We start from the raw sequence: 20,383 nt of genomic DNA on the forward strand, positions 1-20,383 counted from the left end.
TGCTCAAATCACACAAATCAGATCATACAAACCCTCTTCTAACTCGGGTTCACCGTCAACTTTACAAAATCCAACATTCTGCCGCGCAAGGTACAACAATACCTAGGAGCCATATTAGACACATCAAAGGGAGTAGCCACTCCAAGTCCACAAAGAATTCTAAATTTCAACACCATCATACAACGCATGTATCCAACACAAAAGATACAGGCAAAGATGGTATTACAACTCCTAGGCATGATGTCTTCATGCATAGCCATTGTCCCAAACGCAAGACTGCACATGAGGCCCTTACAACAATGCCTAGCATCACAGTGGTCTCAAGCACAGGGTCACCTTCTAGATCTGGTGTTAATAGACCGCCAAACTTACCTCTCGCTTCTGTGGTGGAACAACATAAATTTAAACAAGGGGCGGCCTTTCCAAGACCCAGTGCCACAATACGTAATAACAACAGATGCTTCCATGACAGGGTGGGGAGCACACCTCGATCAACACAGCATACAAGGACAATGGAACGTACATCAAACAAAACTGCATATCAATCACCTAGAACTTCTAGCAGTTTTTCAAGCACTAAAAGCTTTCCAACCAATAATAGTTCACAAATACATTCTCGTCAAAACAGACAACATGACAACAATGTATTATCTAAACAAGCAGGGGGGGACGCACTCCACGCAGTTAAGCCTGCTAGCACAAAAGATTTGGCATTGGGCAATTCACAACCAAATTCGCCTAATAGCACAGTTTATACCAGGGATCCAAAATCAACTCGCAGACAATCTCTCTCGAGATCACCAACAGGTCCACGAATGGGAAATTCACCCCCAAATTCTGAACACTTATTTCAAACTCTGGGGAACACCTCAGATAGACTTGTTTGCGACAAGGGAGAACGCAAAATGCCAAAACTTTGCATCCAGATACCCACACGAACAATCCCAAGGCAATGCCCTATGGATGAACTGGTCAGGGATATTTGCTTACGCTTTTCCTCCTCTCCCTCTCCTTCCTTACCTGGTAAACAAACTCAGTCAAAACAAACTCAAACTCATATTGATAGCACCAACTTGGGCAAGGCAACCCTGGTACACAACGCTGCTAGACCTATCAGTGGTACCCTGCATCAAATTGCCCAACAGGCCAGATCTGTTGACACAGCACAACCAAAAGATCAGACACCCAGATCCAGCATCGCTGAATCTAGCAATCTGGCTCCTGAAATCCTAGAATTCGGGCACTTACAACTTACCCAAGAATGTATGGAAGTCATAAAACAAGCCAGAAGGCCATCCACCAGGCACTGCTATGCAAGTAAATGGAAGAGGTTTGTTTGCTACTGCCATATTAATCAAATACAACCATTACACACAACTCCAGAACATGTAGTGGGTTACTTGCTTCACTTACAAAAATCTAACCTAGCTTTCTCTTCCATTAAAATACACCTTGCAGCAATATCTGCATACCTGCAGACTACCTATTCAACTTCCCTATATAAGATACCAGTCATTAAAGCATTCATGGAGGGCCTTAGGAGAATTATACCACCAAGAACACCACCTGTTCCTTCATGGAACCTAAATGTTGTCCTAACTAGACTTATGGGTCCACCTTTTGAACCCATGCACTCCTGCGACATACAGTTCCTAACCTGGAAGGTGGCATTTCTCATCGCCATTACTTCCCTAAGAAGAGTAAGCGAGATTCAGGCGTTTACAATACAGGAACCTTTTATACAACTACACAAAAATAAAGTCGTCCTAAGGACCAATCCTAAATTTTTGCCAAAGGTTATTTCACCGTTCCATCTAAATCAAACAGTGGAACTTCCAGTGTTCTTTCCACAGCCAGATACCGTAGCTGAAAGGGCACTACATACATTAGATGTCAAAAGAGCATTGATGTATTACATTGACAGAACAAAAAACATCAGAAAGACTAAACAACTCTTTATTGCATTTCAAAAACCTCATGCAGGAAACCCAATTTCAAAACAAGGTATAGCCAGATGGATAGTTAAATGCATCCAAATCTGCTACCTTAAAGCTAAACGACAGCTGCCCATTACACCAAGGGCACACTCAACCAGAAAGAAAGGTGCTACCATGGCCTTTCTAGGAAACATCCCAATGCAAGAAATATGTAAGGCAGCCACATGGTCTACGCCTCACACATTCACCAAGCACTACTGTGTAGACGTGTTATCCGCACAACAAGCCACAGTAGGTCAAGCCGTATTAAGAACATTATTTCAGACTACTTCCACTCCTACAGGCTGATCCACCGCTTTTTGGGGAAATAACTGCTTACTAGTCTATGCAGAACATGCGTATCTACAGCGACAGATGCCATCGAACTGAAAATGTCACTTACCCAGTGTACATCTGTTCGTGGCATCAGTCGCAGTAGATTCGCATGTGCCCACCCGCCTCCCCGGGAGCCTGTAGCAGTTTGGAAGTTACCTTCAATTATTTATATATGTATCATCTCAACCTTAAATAGGTGCATACTTAGTCACTCCATTGCAGGGTTGCCTTGCCCAAGTTGGTGCTATCAATATGAGTTTGAGTTTGCTTTGACTGAGTTTGTTTACCAGGTAAGGAAGGAGAGGGAGAGGAGGAAAAGCGTAAGCAAATATCCCTGACCAGTTCATCCATAGGGCATTGCCTTGGGATTGTTCGTGTGGGTATCTGGATGCGAAGTTTTGGCATTTTGCGTTCTCCCTTGTCGCAAACAAGTCTATCTGAGGTGTTCCCCAGAGTTTGAAATAAGTGTTCAGAATTTGGGGGTGAATTTCCCATTCGTGGACCTGTTGGTGATCTCGAGAGAGATTGTCTGCGAGTTGATTTTGGATCCCTGGTATAAATTGTGCTATTAGGCGAATTTGGTTGTGAATTGCCCAACGCCAAATCTTTTGTGCTAGCAGGCTTAACTGCGTGGAGTGCGTCCCCCCCTGCTTGTTTAGATAATACATTGTTGTCATGTTGTCTGTTTTGACGAGAATGTATTTGTGAACTATTATTGGTTGGAAAGCTTTTAGTGCTTGAAAAACTGCTAGAAGTTCTAGGTGATTTATATGCAGTTTTGTTTGATGTACGTTCCATTGTCCTTGTATGCTGTGTTGATCGAGGTGTGCTCCCCACCCTGTCATGGAAGCATCTGTTGTTATTACGTATTGTGGCACTGGGTCTTGGAAAGGCCGCCCTTTGTTTAAATTTATGTTGTTCCACCATAGAAGCGAGAGGTAAGTTTGGCGGTCTATTAACACCAGATCTAGAAGGTGACCCTGTGCTTGTGACCATTGTGATGCTAGGCACTGTTGTAAGGGCCTCATGTGCAGTCTTGCGTTTGGGACAATGGCTATGCATGAAGACATCATGCCTAGGAGTTGTAGTACCATCTTTGCGTGTATCCTTTGTGTTGGATACATGCGTTGTATGATGTTGTTGAAATTTCGAATTCTTTGTGGACTTGGAGTGGCTACTCCTTTTGATGTGTCTATTATGGCTCCCAGGTATTGTTGTACCTTGCACGGCAGAATTTTGGATTTTGTGAAATTGACGGTGAACCCTAGTTTGAAGAGGGTTTGTATGATATGATTTGTGTGATTTGAGCACTGTATTAACGAATGGGCCTTGATTAGCCAGTCGTCTAGATATGGGAACACATGTATTTGCTGCCTTCTTATGTGTGCAGCGACTACCGCTAGGCATTTGGTAAAGACTCTTGGTGCGGTTGTTAATCCGAAAGGCAGTACCTTGAATTGGTAATGTATTCCTTTGAATACAAACCTTAGGTATTTCCTGTGCGATGGGTGTATTGGTATATGGAAATAAGCATCCTTGAGGTCTAAAGTTGCCATGTAGTCGTGTAGTTTTAGCAATGGCAATACTTCTTGTAGTGTGACCATGTGAAAGTGGTCTGATTTGATGAAAGTGTTCACTACTCTGAGGTCTAGGATTGGTCTCAGCGTTTTGTCCTTCTTTGGTATCAGAAAGTACAGTGAGTAAACTCCTGTGTTTATTTGTGTGTTTGGCACTAATTCGATTGCATTCTTTTGCAATAGTGCCTGCACTTCTATCTCCAGGAGATTGGAATGGTGTGTTTTCAAATTTTGTGCTTTTGGTGGTATGTTTGGAGGGAATTGTAGAAATTCTATGCAATAACCATGTTGGATAATTGCTAGAACCCAAGTGTCTGTAGTGATTTCCTCCCATGCTTTGTAATAATGACTTATTCTTCCCCCACTGGTGTTGTGTGGAGGGGGTGAGTGACATGTGAGTCACTGTTTAGTAGTAGGGGTTTTGGGGCTCTGAAATCTTCCTCTATTTCTAGGGAATTGCCCTCCTCTATATTGTCCCCGAAAACCTCCTCTATACTGTCCCTGGTAACTGGACGGTGTTGCTTGTGAGGTGCTGGCTTGTGTGCTCTGACCCCGAAACCCCCCTCGAAAGGGCGTTTTACGGAATGTGCTGTAATTCCCTCTGCTCTGCGGGGAGTAGAGTGCGCCCATGGCTTTGGCAGTGTCCGTATCTCTTTTGAGTTTCTCAATCGCTGTGTCCACTTCTGGACCGAACAGTTCTTTTTCATTAAAAGGCATATTGGGAACTGCTTGTTGAATCTCTGGTTTAAATCCAGACGTTCGGAGCCATGCATGCCTTCTGATAGTTACAGATGTATTAATTGTCCGTGCAGCTGTATCTGCAGCGTCCATGGAGGAGCGGATCTGGTTGTTGGAAATGGTCTGTCCCTCCTCAACCACTTGTTTTGCCCTATTTTGTAAGTCCTTGGGCAGATGTTCAATGAGATGTTGCATCTCGTCCCAGTGGGCTCTGTCATAGCGCGCAAGTAGTGCCTGGAAGTTCGCGATGCGCCACTGGTTTGCAGCTTGTGCTGCGACTCTTTTACCAGCTGCATCGAACTTGCGGCTTTCTTTATCTGGGGGTGGTGCATCTCCAGATGTGTGAGAGTTGGCCCTTTTCCTAGCTGCTCCTACAACTACAGAGTCTGGTGGCAGCTGTGTAGTGATGAAAACCGGGTCTGTAGGAGGCGCCTTATACTTTTTTTCCACCCTTGGTGTGATTGCCCTACTTTTGACCGGCTCCTTAAAGATTTCTTTTGCGTGCCGGAGCATACCAGGGAGCATAGGCAGGCTTTGGTATGAGCTGTGGGTGGAGGAGAGTGTGTTGAATAAAAAATCATCCTCGACCTGTTCTGAGTGGAGGCTTACGTTGTGAAATTGTGCTGCTCTAGCCACCACTTGAGAATACGCGGTGCTGTCTTCTGGTGGAGATGGCTTCGAAGGGTATGCCTCCGGACTGTTATCTGACACTGGGGCGTCGTATAGGTCCCATGCGTCTTGATCTTGGTCACCCTGGCTTATGGTGGTGTGAGCTGGGGAGTGTGATGGAGTTCGTGCTGGTGAGACGTTAATCACGGGTGGAGGAGAGGGTGGTGGGGTAACTCTTTTCACCACTTTTGGTTGTGGTGTCTGTTCAGTTTGGAACTCCAACCTTCTCTTTCTCCTAATGGGGGGGAAGGGTGCTTATTTTTCCTGTCCCCTGCTGTATGAAGATACGCTTTTGCGTATGGTCCACATCAGTTGCTTGTAGCTCTTCCTCAAACCTATGCTTTTGCATTTGGGAGGTTAGCGAGTGCTCTTCTGTATAAGAGCCTGAAGCTGGGTCGCTTGCAGTTTGTTGCGGCATCGAAACCCTGTCTGCGTGTTTTTTCGGCTCCGAGGTGACTTTTTTCTTTTTCGGGGCCGAAACCTCTCGGCGTCGATCTTCTTCGGCGCCGCTGTCTCGGCGTCGAGCCGTGTCCACACCGGCATCTCGGTGTCGAGGCTTGTCTCCAGCTCTTTCTCGGTCCCGAGAAGGCTGCGTGCCGGTGTCTCGACCGGAGTCGGACGACCTCGGCACTGTTTGGGCCTTTTTCGGTGCCGACGGTCGGTCACCGAATTTATGGGTGGAGCCATGGCCGGATGGCAGTGGCGTCCACTGGGCCTTGTAAATCTTTCTCTGTGTGGTTTTCGACGTCTCACTCACGGTTTGTGTATCGTCGAATCCTTCGGAGTCCGATTCTTGGATCGAGAAGGTACCTTCCTCTTCCTGCTCCTCGAACTCTCGGTGGGCTGTCGGCGCGGACGCCATCTGAAGTCTTCTGGCTCGACGGTCTCGGAGTGTCTTTCGGGACCGGAACGCACGACAGGCCTCACAGGTGTCTTCACTGTGCTCAGGTGACAGGCACAGGTTACAGACCAAGTGTTGGTCTGTATAGGGGTATTTATTGTGGCATTTGGGGCAGAAACGGAACGGGGTCCGTTCCATCGGCGTTCTTCAGCACGCGGTCGGGCCGACCAGGCCCCGACGGGGGATCGAAAAACTACCCCGAAGGGCACCGGAGCTCTTCGATGCGGTGTGGAATCTAAGTACGCCGATCCCGAACGCAACAATACCGACGAAAATCTTCCGAAATTAGCTAATTTTCCGTTCCGAAACTCGGAGCGACAGGAACACGTCCGAACCCGATGGCGGAAAAAAAACAATCGAAGATGGAGTCGACGCCCATGCGCAATGGAGACAAAAGGAGGAGTCACTCGGTCCCGTGACTCGAAAGACTTCTTCGAAGAAAAACAACTTGTAACACTCCGGCTCAACACCAGATGGCGAGCTATTGCAAAACATGCGTATCTACAGCGACAGATGCCATTGAACCTTTAGTTACAATCTGCAGGGCTCAGAACATGTTTGTGCCTGCTCTCTCTGTCATTAGTGGCCTGCCTTCTTCACAGATTCAGCGCCACATCAAGATCACTAGGCCACCAATCCACGTCTGCTGTGATGCCGTCCCTTGGGGACCTCGCAAGTGGCTGAAGCACTACTGGTGCTACTATTTGGAGTTTGTCTATAAGCTTGTAGGGATTTATGCAAACACTCAGCATCTTCTCCTCAATTCACCCCTATCCTTATGCTCTGTTTAAAGTTTGCATAAATCTTCTGATTTCCCAGCTGATGAGGTCATTGAGCAGTGATTTTGTTGTGATGAATGGCCAATGACACTAGATAGTCCTAAAAATCCTGACCCTGGAATGGGGGCCAGTTGTCTAATCTGATTTGCAGGCAAGCCTAGCATCGCAAACGTCTTCTCTACGATAGGCTTGGCATTGAAAAACACTGTGGATGGCGCCAGCTGTACCACTGGGAACTTCCACGACAATCAGGTGTCCATCAGGAAAGCTCCTAAAGTCTATGCTGATTTTAGACCATGGTGTAAGGCTGCTTTCTTTAGGCAGCACTGAAGCTGGTGGCCCCACCGGTTTTTGCACAGAGATGGCATGTCCACACCTTCTCAACCACCACTGCATCAATCCCCAAGAACCAAGCTTTGCTGCGCAGACGGGCTTCTGTTTTGGCAGTTTCTTGGTGGTGTTGGTACACAAGTTTGATTACCCAGTTTCTAGAAGATCCATGGCATTACTATTTGTTGCCCTTGCAGCAGCAAACCTTCCCAGCTCTCACTTATTTCCCTCCTCACTCACCATATCTGATGTCTAGCTGCCTGCTCCTCAGGCACCCTGACCCACTGAGAAAATGCTGCCACTAGTAACAGAATAGATTGAATGAATATCTTTTTGTAACACTCACATAGTAATGCAGTACAGGTCAAATTCATGCAGACAAAACTCAAATACCTCTAACCGAGGAAGTTATGTTCCAGGCCAGATCCACATCCAAACTGCAGTGTACAAGAGAAAAGAAAATCCTTGGCAAATCCTTTCGCCATACAGGGTGCCCAATTGTGGAATTCCCTCCTAGCATGAAAAGGAGCCATTGAGAACCATTTAGAATTCAGGAAAAAATAAACGTTTCAACCTGGTTATTTTCAAAGTGATTACCAGGGAAAACCAGTATAATTTTCCAACAAAAATTGTTAATACTGGCAGCTCTGTCTGCAGGCAAATGCCCACCCAATACTTTTCTAAGACCAAGGAAAACCACCTCAATAGCATTCCCTAACAAATGTCTTCCCAGAAGTCATGTTCAAACAGATCAGAACAGAAATCCCAGGAATACATAAATGGACCAAGTGCCCAACATAGTATTTTCACACTATGAAGACCGAGGTTATGAAAGAAGCAAAGACATAAATGTATTACAGTTTATATGAACAAACACCCCCACACCTATTGCCCAGATATAACAAAATTGGACTGTTGAGCACTCCATTGAAGACAATGGAGTGTTCCAGGATTGTAATGGCTAGTAGAAGCCCAGAGCATCAATATTCCATGGTTTGCTGTTGCTGTGAACAAAGGCCTCATGTAGCCCAAGGGGATTTCAACCCCCTCGGGCTCCATAAGACCTTTGTTCTACAAATTCTAATATTCTGACCACTAGGGGTGAAATATTCTAATTACTTTATAGCCCACCATAGCTAGGCTATACCGGCCATGAAAGGCCCACTCCCTTGTTAAAGGTCCTCACCTTCAGCTGGGGCCTTTAACGGCTGTATAGGCCACTACGGCAGGCTATATTGAAGCACCTACACTTGCAATGACCATTGATTCTCTTAAGATGGTGCATGAAAATGAGCATGAACTCGTCCTTTGAAGGCTTTCAAGTCCTTATTAATCTCTCCTTCTTAATCACCATTCGTTATATTGCATGGTTTCTGCCTTTTAGGCCATATATGCACCATCCCCTAGAACAAAACAAAAAGTAGAATTGGCTTCTAATTCACGTTCACAAATATTTTTTCATAAATGCATATATCACTGTACTTTCAACTTCTCAAATGTAATTTATAATTCAAACCTATCCTAATTTAACCACCCACTCACCCCCCAAAAAGTAACTGCTGTGACAAAGACCCTTAGATGTAATGCCTGATTTGTTGTGTAGCCATTTTCGTTATAGCTCCATGCATGTCATTTTAGCACACTAGGCCTGCCGCTGGGCACTTTAACCTAGTTATATTTTATTCAGCTTCCTTTTATTATTCTTACAATAGCCACTTTTAGTGGTTTTGTTTTATTTCTCTCTAGCTGTTTTTGCCTAGGCCAGCACTGCGTTCTCAAACAAGACATTCTTGCTCACTCTGTGCTTCTTTCAAGGCTGTAGTAAGATAGATTGCCAATGATTGTGGTATAAGTTTTGTGTCGGACATCCATAGAAAACACACATCCTTACGTAGGGACTTTTTCTCAGTACATCAGCTGTTTTATTATGAAAACACTTCCTGTCCCTTATACGTTAGAGTGGGATTCCAGCCACAGAACCAAGACTGTATGCTGATTGCTTCACTACAGCTGCTTTTGCAGACTTCAGGCCTTTGCTCAGGTATGGGGGCTGTTGTCTTCCCAGGGGAACCTGAAGGGCAGAATTAGAGCTTAACACGCTGTGCTCTACTATAGCCTAGGTAAGAATTAGTCCATTGACTCTAGTGACAATACGTTAGCGTTATTTCTATGCTTTACTCTCCTTGTCACAATTTTTAACTTGTCATGCTGTATAGTCCTGGTTATTGCAGTCCATGCTCTGCTATCTAAGGTGCAGTCGCTTTATTAAAGCAAAGTTGAAACCTATACTGCCTCGGTCATTGTGTATGTGAGACTAATGTAACTGAGAGAAACGGATGAGCCCCGAGTGACCATGGTTTCCCTGAGAAACCAATTATGTCATGCGCTCGGCTGACCAATCATCCTGCCCTTGGGTGGAGATGAGGCACGGCTGGTTAGCCAGAGTAAAACCCGGACTGGAGCGGCAGGTGTCACCTGTAGTGGGTCAGACTCAGTCTCCCACGCCACAGGTGATTCTGCCACTCAAAATCCAACACTCCCATTAGAATAATGAGGCTACGCGGCAGATTCATCTTGAGAAAACAAGACTAAAAACATTTAAATTCAGTCCACAACAATGCTAGACTAATGTGTAAAATGGTTTCATCTGAACAGTACAAGTGGAAAACTTAATTGATGAATTATTCAGGTGACTAACCACTAACCTGTGGATCCCAGAGTTGTGCGAAACAGAAAAGCACTTCAATGTCTTGTCAGTGGTAGTAGGTGCTGAATAAGTGCAATTAAAAAATATTCTCTGCCTTCTACAGAAGGAATGTGCTTAACAAGGTATAGAGTTTTTTTTTTGTAAAATTCTACATTGACTACATAATTTAGTTTGTCCAATTGGAAAAACGTATTCATTTTTTTTTTTTTTGTTTTTTAACTCAAAGATTTTCAAAGGGCAATTTAAAAAAAAAAATTGAAGCAAATTATAAAAAAAATCCAAAATAGTTACTAAGAACATTTATTTTTACATGAAAATCTGAGGGGAAAAAAAAGGAAGGGCAATGTAGATAGTTTTCCAGGTGGAGTCCTTACCTTTAACGAAGCACACTCCATCAGCACCGAGTTATGAGCCTTGACAGTGACAGTTAGCTCAAATCTCTTATTTCGGGAAGAAGATGCTGAGAGAACTAAAGTTAGTTCCTCTGTGTTGCATCCAAAATGAAGGGAAGGTTACTTATGAAGATTCACCAGAGGTAAGCTATGATTACAGCTAATTACTTCTCTTCCAAGAGAGCTTCATTTCTAAAGGCACAGACTAAAATAGACTTGTTCCTGATAAAGGCATAGGGGAACATAAAGGAAGCCAACTGGCCTACCTAAATAGGTTCAGTGAAGATGCTTAGCCTGGAGTAGACCTGAAGTCCCCTTCAAGGAAAACGCGTTTGTACGTGTGAGGACAAACCTTCAAATTCCTACTTTACAAATTGTTTTTAAATGGGAGCTTCATATAATAAAAAATAAAAAAAAACGTGGTTACAAATTTACTCGAAGCAAAACAGTTCGATAATACAAAGGATGTTAGACAACATCTAGAAATGGCCTGCTTTGCCATCGCTTAAAGCATTGCATATGAACCAAACTAGAGAAAGACATAACTCTGCAAGAAAGATTAAGAAATCGCCTGATTGACATGAAAATCAGGCAAGTTCTCAATCACTTTGTCAATATTGCAAAAAGTGCATGGTTTAAATACGATATAAAGAAAAAAAAAAAAAAGATAAACGCAAAGACAACTTTTTAAGGTTATAAAGGGACCATAACATTATGTCTTTGCAGAGTTACAGAACTAGTTATTCCTTGTCATTCCAAACTGTTGAAGGATTCCTCAACTATATGAATATGCGTTGACCAAAGGCTAAGTATGGTAAGGTTGGTGATGACTTCACAATGGGGATGTGAAAGGACAGCTACTTGCTTGTAAAAATAGTTTTAAAGCTTAAAGCTAGTCTGGATCCACAGGCTGTACACATTAGTCTGCCAACTAGTGGTTGGGTCCAGAACTGTCCCTAATCGCCTCTCCTCTCTAGCTTTCTCCCACCATTTTTTGGCTTTGATCAGAGGTTGGTAATGCCAGTCACTTGTAACATCAAATGTAAGCCTACAGTGCCACTGTACATGGTTTCAATCCTCACATTTTTAGCCCTGCTCTGGTGACCTGTCTTATGTGCAGTGTAGCTTTATTTATTCTAGAGATTTACCTTTTTGCTTATCCTTACCTGTAAGGATGTAACAAGTTTAAATGATTTGCAATATCCATTTTGCAATAGTCCGTTTGGACACTACAAGACCACTGTTTGCCGGTACGTACACCAAAAAGTTTTTTTTTTTTTTTTTTAAGTCGCTTTATCTCTTGCAATTCGCACATGCCAGCTTTCCTCACATCTAATGTGTGCAGCGCCTTTTTGGCTTGTGATTTTACACTACTGAAAGAAAGCAGGCAACTGGATTGTTTTGTCACATGGAAATGTGATATGACCTTTGAACTTAAGCTAAGGTTAATTCTCATGACCACTCTTATCCTTGTGTACTTTGGATACCAGGATGCAAAGCTTTAGCATGGTGTATGTGTGTTACAAACAGGTCTGTTTGGAAGACTGCATCAACTACCTCTGTTAAAAATCCACTTGTGCAAGATTGCTTTTTGCCTGCCTCTTAGGGGTGTCCATCGTCCCTTGATGTTTAGGGTTCCTATGTGTGCAGACCACCTTGTGATGTGTCTGTGGTGATGGTCACAGTGGGGATTGGCGGTTTGAACAGCCTGCTTTTTATTATATTTTGTGATGTCTACCATTAGCTCTGTGCAAGTTCCTTTTTGCAACCACTAGACCGTCTAACTCCAGTTGACTGGGACCACTGTGTATGGGTCTTGTAGGGAGCATGGGAAATAGAATTAGAGGAAGACAATGCCATCATGGCCTAGCATTTACATCACAGTTATTAATGTTGGATATTGTGGGGACAGAAAAAGGCATGCTTGCGCCATCCGTGCCATATCCCTCTTTTCAAATAAGGAGGCTTTGGGGGTGGGGATAAAATGGGGGGCAGGCTAACGGGACTTCCGAACTGTGTGCCTTAAGTGCTTCCTTTATCACCCCTTCGAAAAGACCTGCACTTCATGTTGAAACAGTTTTAGTTCTGCTTCAGCCGCTTTTTTTTTTTGCTTGACGCTGGTGGAGGTATTTTCTCTCTGTTGATATAATTCCGCAATTTGTTTCCAACATGTAAAACCCATTTGTTGGAAGTGGTTTTCCTCCATTTTTGCAGCAATTCTAGTCTGTCTCCAACTGGTGGTAGGCAGCAGGTGTCCTCTTTATGTATATTGTGTCCTGGCTTATATTCTATTCCATTCTTTGGGTGACAGACTTCAAAGGGGTTACTGTCTGATACTTCAGTGTGGGTTTCTGCTTGAATGCTCTGCCTTCGTTGGAATCAGACAAACCGAAATCCAGCAGTGCGCAGCTGTCAAAGGAAATAAGACGATGAGTCAAGGTAGGGTGGGTTTCATGCTTGTAGTGACGACTCGGTGAAAGAGGCGGGGGAACTAGAAAAGCCATAGGAGGACACAGGAGTGAAGAGGAGGACACAGGAGTGAAGAGAAGGGCACAGGAAACAGCAGTGAGAGCAGGAAATATGAATACTGGGGTGGAGGGTGTTCGAAGGTGATACAGAGCAGTGGAGGATCCTCACGGCAGCACAGCCCACACAAAAGGGTAACTGCCACAGAGGGAGGTGTCAAAGTACAGTGGGCTCGACGACCAGATAGCACACATTAATTTATCAGGCAGGCAGTAGCGTCCTAATCTACTGAAAGCTAGCTGCATATGATAGAGGGCACGAACGTCTGGCAAGAGGAACTAACCACCTGTGCTGCTGGTCTGTTGATGAGACAAAAAAAAAAATAACACCTTATCTGTTCGTTTAACAGCAGCTTTATTATTTTTCAAAACGTGAAATGGTGGGGTTTCCATTATTGATCACATTCCCATATATTGTGTGCTGGCTGTCGTGTTAATGGGGTTTTTAAATTCTATAGGTATTTCATCCGTCTACCAAATTTGTGAGGGCATTTTGAACAATTTTAAAAAGTCACTCATTTTTAACAGCAATGCTATTTCAGTTTCGACCTCCCATTTCCACCTCCCGAAGTCAAGCGTTTGTTCCGCAACACTTAGCCACTCTTCCTTTTTAAAACCGACCCCGGTATAGCCTTTTCCCAATGTTTTCTTCTTCCTCTGATCTTATTCCCCTTTTGATGTCGAACAGTCTTCTCTTTTTGGTGTCAAGCTAGAGGACTGTATTCTTTGGTGGAACAAACTATTTCCAAAAATTATAAGCAAATCTTTTTCGTTTGGACCCGCTTCGTCAATGCAGTACTATGGGCTTATACTTAGTCAATGACTTCATTATGTCTTAATCTCCCAAATCCATCAACCACAAATCCTTGCTCTCTGTGACCTCTAACGCATCCTCATTTCCAGACATTCCCAGGTCCTTCATGGATACTGGTCTACGGCATAGTATGCCTCGTATTTTTCCCTGACCTTTAAAGGTTCTTGGAAGAAAAGCCTTGCTACACTGGGCTTCTGGTTCTTCAGACCTTATGCACGTCTTCAGAGCCAATATATGAAGGCAATGCAGGCAAAACCCAGAGTATTTCATTCACTTTCTGTAGTTACTAGGAAAAATAAACTCCCCAAACGTGTCTCCTTGTGTTTTTCAGCTGTCCTACATCAACTTGATTTATTTTTGAGGTGTTGTATTTGTCCTGCATGCTGGGCATCACAACAACAACTTTTTTTTAACCTGGAGCCCTCAACACTGCTTCTGAACAAAAAGGAAAAAAAAAAAATCTTGATGGCAACCACATGTCGAGCATTGTGGGCTTATGTTGCACACCTGGGGGAAAGTTAAGAGACAACCACAAGATGGCAGACTAATACATAGCATATGTAATCAAGAAGAAATCCACACTGAAAAAAAAGAAAGAAAAATAAATGGATCATGGAAACCTACAGCACACATCCAATCCAGCCACCACAATGGCATGGAAAGGTAGATTTGTTCACAGTCTTTAATTAAGAAAGTCTGTACTTTTACTGGAGAACATATTCAAACCAGATGTAACGATTCCCTTTCATATTTAAGGGGCCATCACCACCGCTTCTCTAGAACAGTGCTGACCTCCTGCTATTTAAAAGTTCTCAGTTGCTCATGCTACTCCTGTCCCTAGTGGCAGAGATGTGTGGATGAATTCTGTTTGGGAGGTTGATTTGCTGCCATTTCTAAATATTTAGGAGATTGACAGGAATGCATCTGATGTTGCTCCCAATAGTGCTGCTGCAGCCACCATAGGGTTTTAACCCTTTTTGAGGATCCTTCCTTACAGCAGTAACAACGGAGTGGTGAGGGAACTCAACAAACGAGAATCAGATATTTGGCGGTGTATTTTATTCATTCTTTGCAACCAAGCAGGAACTGGTTTAGGGGTTGGGTTTTGTTGGGTTGGGGGGGTGGCTCCATCATTGGTTCATCTAGTCCAAGGACAATACGTTTAAGTGGAATGGCAGTTTAGTGTTTACAAACTGTCATACGTCCGTTGGATCATTAAGAATGAATGCCGTGCTAACTAGCACCTCTGATGCTGCAATATCAATTACCACCTGTATTATGGTTGGAGAATATCTTCAAGTAGAAGAGATCCATGCCAGAGTGTGCGAGCTTGTACTAGAACAGCATGGTGTTCTTGAGCATCTTGAATAACTAGAGTTGTGATGAGAACTACTGGAATGATTCATTGATACACATCCCTACCTAGACAGACGTCCTAGGGCATGACCTGGCCAAGGAATCATATACTGGAGGATTTGGTAATGAAAGGGGTGCTGTAGTCTGTGGAGAAGATGGTGCTGGAGACTTGACACAGTGATGAAAGTGACGGAGGCAGATAAGCTCACTAAAGGCGCAGATATACTATTTGAATTGGCCTTGGGAAACTCATATAGCACTCTCCTTTTATTTAATTGCAGACGAATTCTGCAGCATGGAGGGTCAAGATCTGCTTTATGCCACCCCCCCCACTTCAACGTTGCCTTAATTTATCCCACATAAAGGATTCTATTCTGAAGGAAAAAAAGAAACATCTATCAAGATAAATGAGAAGTGCCTCAAAAGGACCTTAAGTGGAATTAAGTTTTGAAATGTTCCGAAAGTGAAATGGGCAAAAGTGGCCTACAAGATACTATAACCAGGATTGAAAAATATACATAATGGAGTGTTTCCTTTAAGAAAGTGTCAAACCACAGACTTCTACTCAGCCCACATCTTTCTCATTTTTACCGAGAAAAATAAACATTTTGTAAAAGTTTTTTTATCATGCTATATTTCATGAAACGATTTTTTAAATACATTTTTCTGTTAGGAAACAAAAAAAAAAAAAATTCTCCCCCGATAAGCAATGGAAATCTTTATGAAAAAAATTTGATTTCTCCAAGAAAGAATACGAGTATTTTTGGTTTAAAAAAAAAAAAAAAGTCTTTAGTACAGCACTTAATCAGTACCAGGGCCCTCACCAGAAGCACTTTATTTTGCACCACTCATTGCCCCTGCCAGTCAGACCTCCAACACAGCTTTTAACCAACACCCTACATGTGTTGAAATTCAGACTATTCCAGGTATGGAAAGATACAAGAAAGGTATTTGAAACAGCTAGAAGTCATTTTTAATGTACATTAAATTAATAAAACACCTGGGGTGTGGCGTTGGGGAGGGGGGGGGGGGGGGGGGTGAGAGGAGGGGATGTCACAAAACCCATTTGCATGCCCGTCAGAGCCTTAAGTATTTGCTTTGCCTATGCTGGTATCTATTAAGTTTGATACTGGTGTCTAGGTTCAGGGATAGGAATGTAGGTTGCACATTTAATCCTTTCTTCACAGCAGGTAAGACCCGTGTGTCTCAGAAAAGGATGGTGTTGAATGTGAAGCACAACAGATAATTTCTGAAGATGCACAAATAGGATTCTTGCTTTATCTGAAGTCTGGGAAGAGATGGGTTCAAGGCGTTTACAGCAACTATACATTGATTAATGGAAGTTGTCGAGGTACTCTGCATTACATGCACGATCTAGATTTTTTTTTATTTTTTATAAAATCAGTTCCAATTAAAAGGAAAGTTAAACTATTTTAATTAATCATACCCAACAAAGATATCTCCTCCTATCTGTTGGAAACAGTAAATATAGACCACAACCAAAATTCACACAGGTTTGTTTACATAGATATCATTTATTGTGAACTGGATTAAAGACGTGGCAATAAGCACCATTGTGACAAGTAAAGATGTTTAATGAATGCTCTGTAGCGTAACTACGTATTTAACGATCAGGTACAGTACTAAGTACTACCATGCCCACATCCTACAGCCACCTGTTTGGACCATCCACTAAGCTGTGCTGATCGAGAATGAAAGACAATACGTGCATATTGTTATCAATAGCAAGGCTGATTCAGAGATGTGGGCATTGAGTAGTAGCGAAAGGACTAAGCATTGATTTCACAATGATCACCAAATAGGCCTCAAACAAGTAAATATCATTACCAATGTGTTTTAAAATGTACTTGGAAAGTCGTAGTTTTGGACTGCCGGCATGTTCTATTCACCCCAAACCACCACATTGAGAAGGTTTTAATTTTTGTTTTTAATTCAAGCACAGATACAGTAGTCAAACTAAAATATAAGTGGGGTATTACTAATTCCCAGCTACTGATATCACAAGAACCAATCAATACATCACTGATATACAAAGGCTGCAAAAATCTCTGTAGTACTCAGATTTATATAAAGGTACTTTTACAGCAAATAACAGACTTGTTTTTAATATTTATATATAAAACAACAGAACACGCTGGAACTCAACATTTTTATTCCATTTGTTTTTACACATTCCTGATTATTTTATGCAAGGTGAACCTATAACTGCTTAAAAGACATACACAATTCTAGTACATCAATAACCATGTATTTCGTTTAGCTATACTATTTTCACAACCACGTGTGCTAGGCAATAAAACCATCACAAAAGCTAAATTTTAGGCAGAATACTGGTCAGTAAAAAGAAAGCGAATAAGAGCTACCAGATATACAGACAGGCTCGGTTCCACATTCACTACTGCATTTATCAAGCGCCAGAAGTATCAACTGAACATTTTGTACAGTTGGTGAAGGGGATTTTAAAATCAGTGCATGGATTTCTTTCTTTTTATCAGCAGACCGATGAACAGACATAATAAAGCTACAGCTAGGTAGAGTGTTAGGATAGAGGGTTAATACTGTGATGCTGGGAGGCTGAGGTCCCAAATGATAGAACATCTACTCACTGCATTGCTGACAGTTATGATGGCTCTAATCTTAATGGACATCAAGCGTCATTTTGAACAGTATCTACGTCAGACAAAAAGAATTTAAAGAAAACTAAAAATTGAGAAAAAGGAATTCCGTTCAAGTACTTTAATGCAGACCTTTCTGTGACTGAAATATGTGATGTATTTATGGAAATGAAGGAAGACTTACAGCAGCAAAAAAATAATCTAAAAACTCAAATCCATGACTAATTACACGTTTCTCCTTTTACCGAAGAATTAACAGGCATATACAAATAAAGTGTGCAAAGGTTCAATCGGGGGGATAGGGTAAAATGCGTGCAAATGTTTAGACATTTAAAGGACGATTGAACATATTTAAGCATAACAAAAAAGAAAACCGATACAAATGAATAAGTCCATTATGCAAAGAGCCCCTGTAAAAGCAAAACGATTAAGCAAGGCAATGCCACCAGATTTTAGAAAGAGCAAATTAACTAAATATAAGAAAAATCAATATCCTTGGACAGATAATATGAAATGCATTCATTTGTTTATCTACAATAGTTATTTAACAGTATTTCCTGGAAAACATAATGCTTAACTTACCACTGCCATGTATAACTTACAATTAATGTAATGAAAAAGTACCTGGAAGATCGCTCAGGCTTTCAGTCAATTGCTACAATATGAGGGGAGATTCATTGTCAATGCCATCACTGAATCACTTATGTAATTCATCGTTACGGACTAGAAAAAAAAATCTGCAGTGGTCCCAAACGTTCATACCAAAAAGCACTAAGATTACCACTTTACAAATCTTATATATACCATAAGCAGCTGTTTAAAATTTAGTATATATCGGTATCGTGAATGGGATTAAGAGTTATGTACAGTTATTACTTGCCGAATGACAACGGATTATCTGTCCTCCCTCAACCACCACCCTCACCAGGGTCACAGTATGAGCTCTAACTCTTTCTGTACAAGTTGCAGCACAGAATTGTACTTCGACTTAGTTACCAGTTTGAAAAGAAAAAGTAACACGTTTTTGTTTACTTTTTCTACCTGTTATATTTTGTTAAACTGCATTCACAAAACCCCATTTAATCACAGTGCTTCATTAAAAAAAACGTAATAACCCACAGTAACTAGTAATCTAGATGGAATTGAAAATGAATAGAAGAAATTTTTTGAATGCAAGTGTATCTCTTTAGCTGTACCTTATTTTAAAGTACACAAACACCAACCAAATATTTCTTCATCCCACAAACTGTTAGCTACACTGAGGTTGTGAAAGTCGATGTACTATTCTCATTACTTGTTGCACGAGGGAATACATGTGTAGGATACTGAGCGACGGTGAACAGATAGTGAATTGTGGCAGTCATTAGTTGTCCCCTTCTGCAGGATCGGCATCGTCTCCCTGATTTTCTGATGTCCACAACTGTGAGATGAAATACAAAAATAAGCTTTAAACTTAAGTACACACATTAAGTCAATTATGTAGTTCAAAAGAGGAACAGTCATCAACTGGCATTAAATAACTTGCTGTAGCCTTGTTCAAAGGACCCATTTGTTCAGATAAAGTAAAATTAGTAAGCAGGCTATGGCAAGCGATTTTAAAGACTGAACATTAGTACAACTAAAATCTTCTGGAGGCTTTATGAATTCTCAGACTAAAGACGTGTATCGCATAAGAGCCCAAGACCACTGCTACTCTACAACTAGCGATTGCCAGGACGCTATTTCTGAACTTCGACGCTAGCCTGTAATGGGTTGCCATTTCAAATGAAAGGGGTATGGCATAAATCCATACATTATTCCAGAATATTTTTAAGAAACCACTTACTTGTATAGCTTGAAGAATCACCATGTAAATGTTCTACATTAACCATCATTTAGAATGTTGACCTGAATTTGTATATCATTAAAAAAAATATAAATTCAGGTCTAGAATTGAGGTCTAAGAATGATGGCACTGACAAATCAGTAGCACTGCCATTCTTAAGGGCATTCAGAACGTTCTATGCTTGTAATTATTGAAGGATGTTCGTGTAAAAGCATGCAGCCTGCTACAACAAATGCAACTTGATTGGCGTGCCATGGCTGCCTTTTACAGACGTTCCCCCTTGTTTCTGATGCATTGCAGTTATACTATCAGTTGATATGAACACGGTCTTGTTTCACACTAGCTTATAAAAATGTCAGTACCAGTTGCCCTGAAATTAGCACAGATACATTGGTGTATTTCCTGTTGGTGCGTTCACAACTCCGGAGTGGTCAGACTGTCTTAATGTGCTCCCCACCCTGAAAGGGATACATCTGTGGTAATAGACACCTGTGGCTGAGGGTCGATAAACCATCTGCCCAGTATCAAGTTGTTGTTGTGCCATTATTTTAGTTTGTGCTGAACTTTTCCTGCACTAGATCATGATCACTCAATCTCAGAGAACGTAACGTCGGGCAAACAGGCAGCAGCCTGTCAAATTCCGTCTTTCTGGGCCACGCTTTGTCACACTGTTCAGTATGGCTCTTAAAAACCTTTGCATCAGTTTGGGAAAAATTAGATTTGTTTAGTTTTTCGCATTTACTGTGATATCCAATAGGTGTAGAAGAAATATTACTTGTCAATTAAGAGTTATAGACTGCTGTTGGAGGCTGTTCGTCGGCT

At 42.1% G+C, this 20,383-nt stretch overlaps 1 protein-coding gene across 1 annotated transcript in view; it reads right to left on the reverse strand.

Annotated features, from left to right (window-relative positions):
- Nucleotides 1-17,028: 17,028 nt before the first annotated feature.
- YWHAB (tyrosine 3-monooxygenase/tryptophan 5-monooxygenase activation protein beta) overlaps nt 17,029-20,383 on the reverse strand; it is a 45,627-nt gene continuing 42,272 nt past the window's right edge. Inside the window, exon 6 of the mRNA XM_069243542.1 lies at nt 17,029-19,156. Within this exon, the coding sequence (XP_069099643.1) occupies nt 19,100-19,156 (57 nt within the window). The 3' untranslated portion in view covers nt 17,029-19,099. The remainder of the gene's footprint in view (nt 19,157-20,383) is intronic.

This window comes from Pleurodeles waltl, chromosome 7 (genome assembly GCF_031143425.1).
Source record: "Pleurodeles waltl isolate 20211129_DDA chromosome 7, aPleWal1.hap1.20221129, whole genome shotgun sequence".
Taxonomy (NCBI): domain Eukaryota; kingdom Metazoa; phylum Chordata; class Amphibia; order Caudata; family Salamandridae; genus Pleurodeles; species Pleurodeles waltl.